The sequence below is a fragment of the Aquarana catesbeiana genome, linkage group LG13 (genome assembly GCF_042186555.1).
Source record: "Aquarana catesbeiana isolate 2022-GZ linkage group LG13, ASM4218655v1, whole genome shotgun sequence".
NCBI lineage: Eukaryota > Metazoa > Chordata > Amphibia > Anura > Ranidae > Aquarana > Aquarana catesbeiana.
In genome coordinates, this window is record NC_133336.1 from 90,378,678 (window position 1) to 90,395,564 (window position 16,887).

At 41.0% G+C, this 16,887-nt stretch overlaps 1 protein-coding gene across 10 annotated transcripts in view; it reads right to left on the bottom strand.

Moving 5' to 3' along the window:
* The window catches only part of MIPOL1 (mirror-image polydactyly 1), a 753,413-nt gene that overhangs the window by 46,008 nt on the left and 690,518 nt on the right, over window positions 1–16,887 (bottom strand). For all 10 annotated transcript variants that reach the window (XM_073608913.1, XM_073608905.1, XM_073608904.1 and 7 more), the window contains one exon: window positions 4,990–5,220. In XM_073608913.1, coding sequence (XP_073465014.1) covers window positions 4,990–5,220 — 231 coding nt within the window. The remainder of the gene's footprint in view (window positions 1–4,989; window positions 5,221–16,887) is intronic.

Genomic DNA, 16,887 nt, shown 5'->3' on the forward strand with positions numbered 1-16,887 from the left:
CCTGGAGCCTACGCTCTCCTCCACCGCTGTGTTCTGTGAGACACAGAACACAGCAGGGACCAGAGAGGACGCGCAGCGCGACTCGCGCATGCGCAGTAGGGAACCAGGAAGTGAAGCCGCAGGGCTTCACTTCCTTATTCCCTTACTGAGGATAGCGGCGGCAGCAGCCGAGAGCCGAAGGACGGATCGGCTTCGGCTGCCGGCATCGCTGGCTCCCTGGACAGGTAAGTGTCCATGTATTAAAAGTCAGCAGCTGCAGTATTTGTAGCTGCTGGCTTTTAATATATTTTTTTTAGCGAACCTCCGCTTTAATACACCAAAGCAACCTTTATTCAAAAGGAGATGAAGTACTATAGCATTTACAGCAGGGGTCTCAAACTAGCGGCCCTCCAGCTGTTGTGAAACTACAAGTCCCATGAGGCATTGCAAGGCTGACAGTTACAAGCATGACCTAAGGCAGAGGCATGATGGGAACTGTAGTTCTGCAACAGCTGGAGGGCCACAGGTTGAGCACCCATGGCCTAGTCCTTACAGTTAATCACTTAGTATGCTAAATTGTGTTGTTACCATTGTTAATCCATTTTATGCTTGCCTAGTTACCAACAATATTAGGTGACAATATATTAAGTTTTCCTTTACTACCTGGTTTGGTGCCTGTTTTTTTTTTATATAGCGCTACTACTAGGTACTAAGTATTACTTTCAGTGATTTCCTGTTATATTGTATGTTTGTACAATCAATCTGATATGTTATGCCTCGTTTCCACCGAGCAGATCGGTTTGGGTCGGATCGGTTTGGAAGGCCTAGAATGGTCCGGCCTATTCAGGTGAGCGTTTCCACTGCAAGTCGGACCGACAGGGGCCATACGTGGGTTTAGAAAAAATGCCTAGCATGGCGTCACACGTCTGCCAATCAGTGGAATGTATCGTAGCTCCGCCCTAACCGAACCGTTCCATTTTCTATGGCCCCACATCTGAAGCAGGACCCAGAATGGAACGGTTCGGTTCAGTTGTATGGGCCGCTTTCATAATGGAAACACCCAAAATAGCATACCGAACCGAACCGAACCGATCCGCTCAGTGGAAACGAGGCATTAGAGTGCTGAGGATTTTGGAAAAGGTCAAAGCAAAGAACAGAGGACCCATCCTATCCAGCAGCTCCTACAGGGCATGCGCTATATACAGTATGTGCATAGTACAAAAAAAATATCATATAAAATAAATGTTGTAGTTCACATGGTTAATGACTTCTGTGTCCAATGCATTTATCTGTGTCGTACAATGTAAAGTATTCATGTGTTTTTGGGCAGAGCAGAGAGCTGTGACTGACAGTCTACAGAGCTCTGAAAACTGAGTGATCGGCGGTGTTCAATTGCTTGGTTTTCAGTGCAGAGGCGCCGGGGGACAGATGCAGATCGGACTGATGCTGCCACCACCTAGGTAAGTATGAAACTGAGAACAAAGAGAAAAAGAAAGAAACATACTTCTCTTTTAAGTCCACTGGTCCTCCTGTTATTGGCATTAAAAAATGTCAGTACAACACCCAAATATTCTTTTTTTCGAGCACAGCCTGCAAAGTCTGTTCCAAGACTTCTGTGGCAATTGGTTCCTTAAAAAGCCAATCAGTACCTCTTATGCCCTGTACACACTGTCGGATTTTCCGACGGAAAATGTGTGATAGGACCTTGTTGTCGGAAATTCCGTGTGTAGGCTCCATCACACATTTTCCATCAGAATTTCCGACACACAAAGTTTGAGAGCAGGCTATAAAATTTTCCGACAACAAAATCTGTTGTCGGAAATTCCGATCGTGTGTACACAAATCCGACGCACAAAGTGCCACGCATGCTCAGAATAAATTAAGAGACGAAAGCTATTGGCTACTGCCCCGTTTATAGTCCCGACGTACGTGTTTTACGTCACTGCGTTCAGAACGATCGGATTTTCCGACAACTTTGTGTGACCGTGTGTATGCAAGACAAGTTTGAGTCAACAGCCGTCGGAAAAAATCCATGGATTTTGTTGTCGGAATGTCCGATCAATGTCCGACCGTGTGTACAGGGCATTACTCATATAGAATTCACATTTAGTCATACCTATGAGAAAGAAGTAGCAGCGAGGGAGTGGCTGATTGAGTTTTGGGTGACCGCTATCCAGGGAGGAGGTAAATATTTGAAGATCAGACTACTATTCTGTAAATAGCACCAGGAAGGGAGATTGGCAAACCTAAAATACAGTTTTGATTAGGTCAGCTTTCATTTTCATGTACTCTGCAGGGAGGTCTAGGATCTGGCGGCTGTGCTGTCTTTCCAGAGTCCTTGGATCACAAGACTTTTTTGATCAGAATTAAAAATGTGGAAGTTGGAATTCTTTAATTCCATACTTTACACCGGAATCTCTTAAAGTATCCTAACTCAACAGGTGCCCCCATCCCAGTAAAAGTGTTTAAAGAGGAACTGCAGTCCGCTCACATCATTTGTAATAAAAACATCTTTGCCATTCTGAAGCTTCCCTCCAACCACTTTGCATATTATTTTATATATACTGTGATTCTGTACTTGCCAAATATGCTGCAGAAATCCCCCTCCACTGAGTCTGGCTGCATCCATTTTAACTGTGGGCAGCTGAAGATGCTGCCTGTTCACTTCCTGGATTTACACAGAGGCACACCTCCAGCTCTGCAGCTCTCATTGGCCCTCTTATGACTCATCCCCTCTCCCTTCCTGGTAATCTCTCGAGAGTGAGAGAGAGAGAGAGAGCGCTGTGCATGATGTCATAAGCCTAGGCTTTTTTCCAGACAAACACAGGAAGTGGGCTGTATAAGGTATTTACTGGCAAAAAAGAAATGTTTTACTATCCAAAGTTAAAAAAACAAAGGCAGAAGATTTAATAGATGGAAAGATGAAAAAATTACTGAAGTTCCGCTTTAAGGAAGAAGACAGGCAGGGGATGATAGTCAATGCCTGCAGTGGAAACAGTGAGCTGGTAATTACACGTGCGTGGTTCTTCTCTTAAAGAGGAAGTAAACCCTGATGGGTTTTACTTCCTCTTTGCCTCCCTGCAAAGGTAAAGCATAATGGGCTACTATGCATCACATAGTAGCCCATTATGTGTCACTTACCGGAAACCGGTGCATTCAATGTCACCGATGTCCCCTCTTCCACTAAACGTCCATCTTCCTTCCGGGTATCGCGACTCCGGCGCTGTGATTGGCCGGAGCCATGATGACATCACTCCCGTGCATGTGTGCAGGAGCCATCAGTCACAGCACGATCTCCTTTAGAAACGGTATGCTCGCCGTTTCTAAAGGAGTCTAAAGTGCGCCTGCGCCGTTGTCTACGGCGCACGCGCCATTGACATCGGCGATCGTCTCTTTTGTGAATATCTCCTAAACCGTGGAGGTTTGGGAGATATTTTGAGCACCTACAGGTAAGCCTTAATCTAGGCTTACCTGTAGGTAAAAGTGGTTGTAACGGGTTTACAACTACTGTAAGACATTATATAAAAGAGCTTTAAATATAGCTCCCACACATTTTTGACCTAAACATATATCTAAAATGTGTCTAGATGAAAATATTAGACTGAAAAATTGTGTTTGGCTAAGAAATGAATTGGAGAGAAGCCAAGGCCCCTTGTACAGTCTGAGCTCTTACAAGGCCCCATGGGGACACAGGGACCGATTTTAAAATCAACATACTCATATAGAAGAATAACAAGGGGCCTGCTCTTCAGTGTTGCCTAGCTTAGGCACTTTTTAGGCCAGGTTAGTTTTACTTGGAATTGGAATCGTTCATTTGTGTTTTTTCCATAATAATGTAAAAACAAAGATAAATTCCACTGTACACAGGTGAAGTTTTCAATAACCAAATACAGTATATCCACATTCAATAAAGAACAATCAGTATATTCGCTGTTTAATAATAAGCCTATTTATAAGATTCACAGAATGATGGCCCTTAAAGAAAACTAGTTATGGTTGGGCTTATGCAAAAATGTGTTTTAATCTTGAAATAATAGCGACTAATTTAAAGCAGAACTCCAGCCAAAAATAACACAATAAAAATAAATAGCCCACTCAAAAATAAAATATCACAACCAGTGTGTGCTGTAATGTTGAGCTTCAGTCTAGAGATTTACCTCTTACAGTATTTTTGTCTGCCAACAGATGTCCTCAATCTAATGCCAAGAATTATCCAACCTACTTCCTATGATCCCGGGTCATTCTGGACTTGCCCCATCCTGTTACCACTGGACAGTGACACCTCATCTCTCTCTCACTCTGCTTTCTCCTCCTATCGGCATGGTCCTTGTCAGCACATGAACTGAGTGGCTCCTTTTGCTAAATCCTAAATCGTATACCCCATTTGCAAAACAGGAACTGCAAGTGGCAGATACCTGGTCACATTCAGGTCCTTACAAAGCAGTACAGTAAAATATACTTTTAATGATGTATTAATGTTTACAAAGTTACATTAATTTGTGTGTTTTAAATCTGCCTAGAGTTAAGCTTAAAATTTTAGCTTGAAACCTCAGAAATAAAAAGACCAACCCATACCTCCCAACCTATTAGCAAAACGGTATGAGCATAGGACACACCCCCTGCCACTCCCCCTTAAAGGACTATTCCTTTATACTGGCTTTTGAAATTTACAAATTGGATGAACGGATTAGCACTGGGAAAAGCTTTTCAAAGATAAATTGTGCATTTTATATACAAAATATAGAGATCAGACCAAAAGGAGGGGCAAATGAGGAGGAAGCAGGGACAGAGGGACTTTGTTCCAAATCAGGGACAGTCCCTCGAAATCAGGGACAGTTGGGAGCTATGCCAACCCCTTTCATGCAGAATACATGTGCACTAGCTATAAAAAAGGGGTATTTAAACCATTCAAAAAACAGTGTCCTGATTCTAACTCTACTTTGAAGGTATATTTGTGAAGACTACCAAACCTATATAGTGAAAATAATATAAAAGTGTCAGTTGGCTTACTTGTGCTGTCTCTCTTCCATTTCCTGTTGTGTAGAAGATGCCCTGCGCAGGGATTCTTGCAGCTCCACATTCTGGTTCTGCAATTCTCGCAGTTGGAGGCCCAGCTCTTGATTTTGTTTCCGGTTGATGCTGAGGAGTTCCTCCCGATTCTGCAATGCTTCATCGTACAGAGTCATAGCCTGAGAAAACTGCTCCTTTAGATTTATTTCTTGAGAAAGGGACTGGTGCAAACTGAGGAAACATTAAGTATACATGAAAATGTCAGGATATTTAGTGGGTTTTGAATAAAAGTTTGACACTCAAAATCAAACCTGTGAAACGTACTAAACATAGCCGAGTGCTTCGTAAACATTTCATATTTTCATGTTCTATACATGGGAAATTTTAAAGATGAAGATATTGAAACAGCTAATACATACACTATATTACCACAAGTATTGGGACGCCTGCCTTTACATGCACATGAACTTTAATGGCATCCCAGTCTTAGTCCGTAGGGTTCAATATTGAGTTGGCCCACCCTTTGCAGCTATAACAGCTTCAACTCTTCTGGGAAGGCTGTCCAGGTTTGAGGAGTTGAGGAGTGTGTCTATGGAAATATTTGACTATTCTTCAATAAGCGCATTGATGTGGACGAGAAGGCCTGTCTCGCAGTCTCCGCTCTAATTCATCCCAAATGAGTTCTATCGGATTGAGGTGCAGGCCAGTCAAGTTCCTACACCCCAAATTCGCTCGTCCATGTCTTTGTAGACCTTGCTTTGTGCACTGGTGTAAATCATTTGGTAGAGGGGGGATTATGGTGTGGGGTTGTTCTTCAGGGGTTGGGCTTGGCCCCTTAGTTCCAGTCAAGGGAACCCTTAAGGCGTCAGCATACCAAGATACTTTGGACAATTTTGAATAGTTTGGGGATAGCATGACTACGCGCCAGTGCACAAAGCGAGGTCCATAAAGACATGGATGGGTGAGTTTGGGGTGGAGGAACTTGACTGGCCTGCACAGAGTCCTGACCTCAACCGGATAGAACACCTTTGGGATAAATTAGAGTGGAGACTGTGAGCCAGGCCTTCTTGTGCACATTAGTGCCTGACTTCACAAATGCGCTTCTGGAAGAATGGTTAAACATTCCCTTAGACACTCCTAAACCTTGTGGACAGCCTTCCCAGAAGAGTTGAAGCTGTTATAGCTGCAAAGGGTGGGCCAACTCAATATTGAACCCTACAGACTAAGACTGGGATGGCATTAAAGTTTATGTGCGTGTAAAGGCAGGTGTCCCAATACTTTTGATAATATAGTGTATTTTGTATATAATATACTGTATATTGTGATAGGAGACCTGCTCAAATTATATCTCTGAGACTGGTAGAAAGGCACCGACAATGCAGTCTCTTTAAAGGGTTACTGGTATCAGGTTTATTTCCACATACCAGGTAAAGAGAAAAATGCTTCAGCACAAAAACAAAACAAAGTCCTGCTTACTTCAGCAGATGCATCCAAGTCCATACACTGGGCTTTTGCTCACCCTGGAAACAACTGAATACTGTCTGTAGAACTTTTTTTTATTTGGACTAACATCCAATTTTGCAGAACAAGCTTTTAGGGCATGCCCCCTTCTTTAAGTTCTAACACTCTGCTAAACCTTGAAGAAGGGGGCATGCCCTGAAAGCTTGTCCTGAAAAATTGGATGTTAGTGCAAATAAAAAAGTATCACAGACATTACTCAATTGTTTCTGTTGCAAGTGCACTAATACGGCTACAATCAGCTCACCCCAGACAACTTAAGTCCGAAACTTCAGGCCCAACAGAGGAATTTTATGATAGGCCTCTTGAAGGGAGACTGACCTATGAATGAACAGTTCTTCCTGCTAAAGGATTTCTGTCCACCTAGTCTTAAAGCGGGGTTCCACCCAAATTTTGAACAATATCTGTATGTATTCTCTTCCTTGCCTAGATGCTGACATGCCGTTTAAAAAATTTAAATTGCCGTAATTACCTTTTATTTTTCTATTCTTCTTTGCACTTCCTGGTTCTCCTCCCGTGGGAGTAGGCGTGTTTCTAGCCTCTCCCAGACTCCTGGGAGCTAGTCTCAGGCTTCCCAGGATGTCACTGAGCATGTGCGGGAACGAGCGGTGAATGCTGGGAGCACAGCATTCACCACATCCAGGAAATAAATGCTTGTGGGCTTCAAATGCCCACAATGAAGATGGAAACCGCCTGCAGTGAATAATATAAGTTATTCTTTCCGACGAAATCTGACACAGGCGGACATATTACACACAATATGTGAGTATGTAATGCTGAGAAGAAAAGTTTGTGAATGAACTCAAAAAAAAAAAAAACGATAGATAGGTGGACCCCCGCTTTAAAGCGGTAGTAAACCCAGCCATAAAACAGTTTAATTTCCGGCATGTGCCGGAAATGCAGCACTCCCATTGGTTATGCTCTCAACCAAACTGTCAAACCATCCAATGGCTGGTGTCATAATTGATCACATGTGCAGCATCATGGCAGTTGTCGATTAAACAGAGGCAAAGATGGCAGCTTCCTTGGCTGAAAACAACAGGAGGGTTTACTTACACTTTAAGATGTTTACAACCCTATCAGACAACTCAGCCAGTCTAGTGACCTGACTTTTCTCTAGTGCAGTCACAGTAGCATTCCAGCTTTCATTTGAATTTAAATAGCTTGTTTGGGCCAAGATGGGGCAAACAATCTATTCTGATTACATTTCTCTGCAGTCACTGTGTACGCTGTATCAAATTGTCGTAGAATTAGCTACATACAGTAGGCCGTGCTGTGTTCCACACTTCTAGTCTGCTGCCGAAATAAAACAGTCAACCTAAATGCTTCTCTGCCATTCAGGAGAAACCTTGTATTTTTATCAATGAATACAAGACTTTGAAGGAAACCGCCTAGGTTAGAGAAATTATTTAAAAGGGTAAAGGTACCATCATCCCAAATATCAAGTTCAAAAAAGAGGACGGGGGAGGGGGACAGCCGCAGTTAGCTGCTCCTGTCAGCCAATGTCTCCACCCCCCGACAGGGAAAGAAAGGGGGACTATTGCGGTACTTAGTATAAATATGTACTAAACAAAACAAAGGGGTAGAGAAGGGAATAGCAGGTTTTATAAAATTTCAATTTTAATAGAAACAGTATTTTAAAACAAACAGTATATTATAGTACCACATACAGTTGCGATTTGAAACAATGACGATACATACAACCATATGGATTACACCCAAATTTTGATGGTAGGTAAATATATAGCTTGATTTCTCGACCGGTTTCGCGGTTCTCACCGCTTCCTCAGGAGAGCCATATCTATGGTGTAACATAGAATAGTTGTAACACATACAAATAACTCAGCAAAGAACTGCACACTTGTATTAAAGCTGGCACTCACCACTGGAGGGTTACTAGGTTATAAGACGCATGAGTTGGGGTAGGTGAGGACATCACAATCAAAATAAAAGGACCGTAGAACAGAAAGGTCAAAAGGACCAAAAACTGTTAGCAATGAGGGCCCCCTGAAGCTGGAACCATTAATGTATATGGAGAGGGGGAGGTCGCAGCAGCAACTGAAAACAGAATTTATATTTAAATTACTATACACAGTATACAAGGGGTTAATCCACAGATAGCAAAATTGGTATAGTTACAATACACTGGGGAAAGATAGGGTAAGATTTGCAAATATATAGGGTAAAGCAGGCTGGCAGTAAAAATGGAGCAGTCAATTGCAAGCTGAGGGCGCTAGTCACCAAAGGGGGAGAAACAATAGAAACACAGCCGTGAACACAGGGACTGATAACACTGCATGTGGAGTTGTACAGGGGCGCCACACAAAGAGGCTTAATGCGGGACCCAGGATAAAAGGTGGGGGAGAGGGCTAATAATAACAAGGACAGGGAGGGGGAAGAAACTCACCTAGAGGGACGGTCCTCCACCAACGCAGCGTCAGGAGGCTGTAAGCTCATACAGCGGCCATTGCCGGCCGCTATAAGAGCACCCCAACCCGGAAGTCAGGGACGGCAAGCCGAGGGCGGTCCCTGACGTAGCCGGGTCTGTTCGTCTGACGTAGCCGGAGACACAAGCAGCTCAGAGGCTGCCAGGGCGAACATGTGTCCGCCGCAGAGAGAAGCATCGGAGCGCAGCAGAAACCAACAGAGTCTGATTCTCAAGGGAGAGGTTGTCCTTTCACAGCAAGAGATAACACATCATAATAAATCAATAATAAATGAAAAAAACGATATATTGATTCTGTGTGTAAAGAGAATACAAGACTTTCTCAGATTGGCTAAGATGGAGAGGCAGACAGATGACATCACGATTTCCACCTTGGCCAATCAAAGGTAGCTTTGTATTTGTTTATATAAATACAAGGCTTTTCCTGAATGGTGGAGATTACAAGAGGCGGAAATTAAATTAAATTTAGTTGCATTTAAAAATGATTTAATGATTTTTAATTCCAATCATTTTTTATTAATTATAGAAAAATACATTTAACATCTTAAGGCATCAGCCATGTTAAGGCATACACGAAACGAACATAAAGAATATATAGAACATATCACGTTCACAGTTGGATTTTCCAGTTTGCCCTGAGATTTACAAATGATATTCTATAACATTTTTTATGTAAAACCAGAGCTGAATAAAACAAGAGAGCAAAATGATACTGTAAACAAATAAAAATAACAGAAATAAGAAAGAAAAAACACAAATCATATAGGTACACAGTCCAGCATATTGAAGTGGGATATGATCTCCATATTATTACTTAACATAATCAATCTGTCTCTGCCCAGGGAAGTGAGTATTTCTGAATTAAGTTCAGTATTCGCTACTACTTATTTTGTACCATTCAGTCCAAGGTTTCCAAAGGAAACTCATTGTTTGGTAGTTATCTTGTGATGATGCAAACATTATCTCATAAGTGGCGTGGGTATTAGTCGTCTTAACAATCTCACTTACAGAAGGCACTTGATGGTCCCTCCAATGTCTCATTATTGACAACCTATCGCTAAGGATACTCTTGAAGCAGCTGGGATGGATTCCATTCCTAGAGATAAAATAGCCATACCAGCAGATAGAGGGATCTGAATCCCTAGGTTTTGTGATATTAATCTAAATATTATTGTCCAAAAAGCATGTATAGCTGGGCATGTCCACAATATATGATATAGCGTGACACTAGATCCACAGTTTTTCCAGCAAAGTGGGGAATTCTGCGGATTCAATTTTGACATTTCAAATGGTGTCAAATACCAACGAAGCAATATTTTGTGGGTTAATTCCCATAAGTTGACACTTTTCGTTGCTGCATATGGTATGGACTGCTTTTTGCCATTGCTCTGGAGTATAAGAAGTGCCCCAGTCTTGTTCCCATGCTTTAAAGGCTAGAGATTTATTGAATACATTTTTGTTATTCAAGATGTTTTAAAATAACAAAATACCTTTAATATTAGTGGAGGGTTTGGTGAGATATAGAACTATTCTCCATGGAAGTAGAGTGGAGGAATAGGGATTAGTATGAAGAAAATGAGTGATTTGGAGGTATCTGCATTGTTCGTGATCTTCTAGGCCATATTCTATTTGTACAGCCCTGAATGTTTTTGGTGTAGGGCCTACCATAAGGTCAGCTACCACTTTTATTCCCTTGGCTACCCAATGCGTTATGTGTAAGCCTGGAATGATCAAGGGTAGGCTAGAGATGGGAAGTGAAAGGGGTATTGTAACAGAGTCTCCAGGCTGCAAAGCTAAGAGTGTCTTCCAGGCTTGAAGTGTGGCCATTATAATAGGGGAGAAGGCAGTGATCATATGTATGTTGAATCTGCTGGTCAATAACAGATCATATAAGTTGTTACCAGGGATTTGGGATTTCTCTAGTTATAGCCATTTTGTGCTGTGTGTCTGGGGGAACCACTTCCCAGAGAACCAGTTCGCACTTGAATAAGAATCAAAGCCATGTAATAATCTTTAAGTAGTACATGTCCTACCCCTCCCACTTTCCTTGAAGCTACTAGTTTTCCAAAAGCACATCTTGCCCCTTTTCCCTGCCATAGATATCTATTTACCAAGGATTGAGCATTGGAGAAGGAATTCAGGACTATTATAGGAAGAGTCCTAAATAGATAAAGCAATTGCGGCAATAACACCATCTTAAAAGCTGCTAAGCGTCCTGACCATGACAATTCCACCTTTACTATGTCTTGTTGTTTCCTACATAGATTTACGAGGAATGGAGTATAATTGGCCGCAACTAGGTTCTCTGTGGTTGCTGTTAGTGTAATACCTAAGTACTTTATCCCTTCATCTTGCCATGTGTATGGGAACCTTGAACTGAGTTTCACTTTTAAAGATGGGTCAATACCCAAACCCATTATATATGACTTGCTTTCAATGACTTTGTAATATGAGACCTGAATAAATAATTCCAACGCGGAATGTACCAAAGCCAGGGAAGTCTCTGCCTCTGTAAGTATTATAATGTCGTCGGCTAAGAGGCTAATGGTATGGGTAGAGTTTTGTATTGGAAACCCTTTAATGTCAGGATGTGTTCGGATACAGTTAGCTAGTGGCCCCATTAGCAAGTTAAATATTAAGGGGGATAAGGGACATCCCTGACGAGTCCTGTTTGAGATGTCAAAAGGTTTGGATAGAACTCCCGAGGTATATACCTGGGCAGAAGGTTTTAGAGTAGTGGGCCAAAATTGCTGAAAGGATGGGACCAGAGAACCCAAATGGTTTAATGATTTTTATTACAAATACATAACTGCATTAATCTGTTGATTTTTTTGCTTCTTGTGTTTTTTTAATATCTGCCTGTTTGACTAAGCTAGGTCTGTATATTTGGTAGACGCAAGAGACACACAACAGAATGTAAAAGGAAATCTCTACTACATGAGGGGAATTCCTCTCTTAGACAGCTGTCACTGAAACAGGGGTACCCATTGGAGGGATTCTCTTCACCTCTTAGTCTGGTGACAACTCAAATTGGGTTTCCCCTCACTTTCTGTCTCGGTGACAATTGTCACCAGGACAAAAAGAGTGGAGATTCACCTAGTAGGTACACAGTAAAATAAAATCTTAACAGGGGTTCCCTTCCCTACTCTATCCAAAAGGCTGAAGTCTGGGCAAAACAAATACTGTATAATACAAGAGGCATGTATGATTTTACTTAAAGTGTTACTAAACCCACAACAGTAAAATCAGTCTGTTTATGCAGTAAAGCATGCTTGTTATACTCACTGTGGAACCTAGGGGGTTAATCCTCTGCATTATGTAAAAAGGCTGTTTGATCCTGTCTTATCTGATCCTCCCCTTCTTCCACTGTCCCCAAACCATCTCCTGATAGAACAGAGTCTTGGGGACAAGCTGCACATGCTCAATTTGGTGTGTATTGCTAAAGAGTTTTTTTTCTTGGGAGAGTGCATGTGATCAGCACAGGGCCAATCAGCACTGTCCAGACAGAGGGTCAGGGGTCCTGCAGCCTCATAGAACAATGAAAACCCCTCCTACAAGCTTTAATCAGACACTGATAGAAGTCACAAGACTGCTCTAACTGCTGATGAGAAAAGGTATTTATCAGTTTATGTTTACTAAAACTATTGTGTTTCCATGTTCTGTATAATGTGGGAGACCAGATACTGTATAGTGAATGCAGGGTCCTGGGTTTAGTAACACTTTAATTCTTTGGGACTTTCACTAGATCTGTCCAGAAATACAGCGTGAAACAACCAATGCACCTCCTATCTCCCTGTAGGCTTCTGTAGGCAGTCTGTTGGGTCCCACCCTCAGCTCTGCTCTCTCTACACTTTCTGAGTAAATTACACACAATAGGACGATGAACGGGGGATAGCAATACAGAACTGGAATTACGAATACAGAGGGATTTTTTTAAACTGTTAAGTTAATGATAAATACAACACCAAATACAACTACAATTTCAGAAGATTTGAGAGACATCTTCTATTAGATTTGAATGGCCCCCATTGATGACCTCTGGGGAACAAGTGCTTAACTGTTTCCTAATTAGGCTATGTTCTCAACTCCAAGCAACAAGAGAAGAACGTATTCTTCTCTACCACAATGTTTCACAGCATATGTGTGGTTCCTGGCAAGGTATCTATCCAAAAATAATTATTTTGAGGACAGACACATTTTGAAGCATGTTCAGACTATCCGTGGCAATACTAGGAAGTAATAGCTAAAGCCCAGTACACACGTATCGAAAGTTGGCTCAGCAAGAACCGGATGACTTTCGGTACATGTGTACCACTGTCTGTTCAAAAGAAGTCGGTTTAACGACTAACTTCTGTCGAACGGTGTTGCTAGAAAACCAGCATTCAATCAGTGCTTGATCAGTACCCCTCTCAGAATTCAATAACGGAGATGGATGTATATACCCAGCTTTAGATTTTCCGAAACTGGTATACCAGATAGCTTCTTATATTTCTCATGGATGCTAGAGGGTGGGTGCGGCTAGTAACCCTGGTGCATAAATTCTACCGAATGCACAACAGATATAATGAACTACTGGGCAAGCCAACCCAATGTTAATATATTAGTTCTTTGGTTTTAAAACAGAAACTAAAAAAAAACTACATGTAGTAAAACATTTTATAGTGCAAATAGAAAATAAAATGATGTAAAATTAATTAGTTACTGATAGTTCTGTCTGATGTACTACAGTAAAAATTGTTAGCAAGGACATGAGGCAATAATAGGACATAGATAATGTGTGCTTCACTGGCTTTCACAACCTTTAATTAATCTTACACATATAGAAGCAGGATGTCTACAGGGTTAATAATAAACAGGTAAGATATTGTCATCCCAGACTCCTGGCTTCTTTTTGGATGGTCGCTTTTCCCCCACATACAGATATCAATAGCATGCAAAGTACAATTATTTTATGTGTCTCCGGGAATGGTTGTTAGCAAGTGTTCTGGGTGACTCATTGGATGTACATGCAACTTTTATGGCAAGGAAATTCTGGTGATAAAATACAATGCATTATTCATGACTACAATGAATACCTTCCTATAAAGGAATGTATAACCTAAGACACAGATACAGGCTTCCAGGACAGTGCACTAAAGTCTTTCTGCAAGTGCACTTGCAGAAAATGCCAAAGCTTTTCTTTTTTTAAAGCCTTCTCTATCTGCAATTCCGTGCATGCTGTGCAATTTTCCTATTACTGCCCATTTGGTAACATCACATAATACAGTATTTTGCCAAAAGTATTGGGACGCCTGCCTTTACACGCACATGAAATGAACTTTAATGGCATCCTAGTCTTAGTCCATGGGGTTCAATATTGAGTTGGCCCACCCTTTGCAGCTATAACAGCTTCAACTCTTCTGGGAAGGCTGTCCACAAGGTTTAGGAGTGTGTCTATGAGAATGTTTGACCATTCTTCCAGAAGTGCATTTGTGAGGTCAGGCACTAATGTTGGATGAGAAGGCCTGGCTCTAATTCACTACAAAGATATTCTATCGGGTTGAGATCAGGACACTGTGCAGGCCAGTCAAGTTCCTCCACCCCAGACTCAATCATCCATGTCTGACACACTCCTAAACCTTGTGGACAGACTTCCCAGCAGAGTGGAAGCTGTTATAGCTGCAAATGGTGGGTCAACTCAATATTAAACCCTATGGACTAAGACTGGGCTGCCATTAAAGTTCATGTGCGTGTAAAGGCAGGCATCCCAATACTTTTGGCAATATAGTGTAGTTGTCTCTATTCACCTCTGCTTTATCAACACACATGCACTAAACATCAACTAAAAAGCTCCAAACCACTTTCTTGTGCAGGTGCTGATTTTTTATAGTTTTTCTGATACCACACACACAGTGATCATTTCAATCATCACTATTTGACCATTCACAGCCACCCTAAAGTGAACTTGATCTGACCTAAAATATTCCTAAAGAACAAAAGCGCTAAGCCGCATATGCCTTGCAGTGTCTACAATTAGCAGTAACATGGTTAGAATTTCGTTCAAAGGTTCATAATGAAATTCTAAAAAATGGTTTGTTAGAGCATTCTATGATGCCATCAATGAATCAACTAATTTTGTTCAAAGACCCCTAAAAATTTTGTGTAGACCTGCTTCTTGAATGGATTCCCAAAAGCAAAGCAAAGTTTATTCAAACTCATAAGTATACTGCATATTTAAAAGCATATTTATGTATACACTATGAAAAATAGTGAATGTTTGCAACCATGAAAGTTCTTATTCCAGATTAAATTTTTCCTACCACATACACATTACAACAAATACAAATTTCCTGACTGAGGACCACATTAATAGTTAGAATTGTGTTAGTTAAGACAAAAAAAGAAAAAAAAACCTTCCTGATCCCCCAGGAGGTAAGCAAATATTCCCTGGATCACCTTTACCTATAAATATTAGTATCCAGTTATTTTCCAAACTTCGCCTTTGATTTTGCTTGTCACTATGGTCAAAAATTATTGTCAGTTTGGCTCATTAGCCATTAGAAAATCAAACAAGCACTTTGGAAGCCCCAAAAATCGAATCATGTATAGCCAGCTTTTATATGCCTGTCAATAGATCCGGGTGTTCCTGTGGGGCCCCTTTTAAATCCAGGTTGTAACTGAGTCCATGAATGCTGCCATGGTGTCTGTCATGATGTAGCCCTGCCCCCTAGCAATAAATCTAGTAGTGAACTGTAGAGACTCTACCATTTTTTGACTGATGGTGGGGCTTAGCACCTGAAGAGGACAGGACTTAATCTTGATTCGGACAAAACTTCAGCCACTATATAAAGCCTTGGACTGGGTTCCAGAAAGATCTCCAAAGACACAGGGATTTATTTAAAGTCTAATAAAGGTACTTGTACCATAAAGTGTCTGCACTTCAACAGTCTTATTACCTTGAAAACATTTTAGACTGTGACAGAAGTTGAGCCTCTCTATGTACAGTCTGTGCCTAGTCCAAGAGGGCATCATGGAGGGCACAAGGGTGGATCTTAAAAATATATAACACAGAGGTATCTATCACAATGCATTTGCAGTACACTGTTATTACCTTAGAAACATTGTAGGCTAGGTCAAGTTCACTTCAAAAGCAAAAGTCAGGGCACTAGAATAAAGGAATAGCTTAGTAGTGAAACCACATGCATTAAAGGATAACTAAACCCAAGACAAACACACTAGAGGGTATCCAAAAGCATGCAAAAAAATATGGCCCAGGTGGGTAGATTCATCTGCAACTTTGGCTGACATCCCGTAGGAATTAAAGTATTGTTTTGTAAGATCCTCCTCTCGATGGGGTGCTCCGTTAGTTCTGCTGGTATGGGGTACCGTGAAGCCCTGACTCGACTGGTTTTGGGATGGGTTCACTCTGGTATGTTTCTGTTTTGTTTTTTAATAATTTTTGTTTGTCTAGGTTTATATTTTGATTGATTCATATATATATATATATATATATATATATATATATATATATATATATATATATATATATATATATATACGCTAAATGCTATATGCGAATATGGTAATCTTGCTACTCTCTAGTGATTGAGAATTATGTGTCACTGTCCTGTTATGGGATGATAGAGTAGGTTGGGTAAGAGGTCTATATCATATTGATGTTGGTATTGAATTGTAACTTTTAGTTTGTACTGTTTACTGTACATTTTGGATTATGCCAACTACATATTCTGTATGACTATATGCATGTGGCAATAAAAGTGTTTAATAAAACAAAGAAGAATAACATCGAAGTATATTGCAGATTATCAATCCTAAAATTTGGGGGCTGCATTAGTTTTCATTTATAAGGCTTCAGTAAGTACAGAAATTACCTGTTGATTCTGCTAGAAATGCATTGTCCTGGTCACTTCCTGTGTGCTGAACAGAAAGCAAAA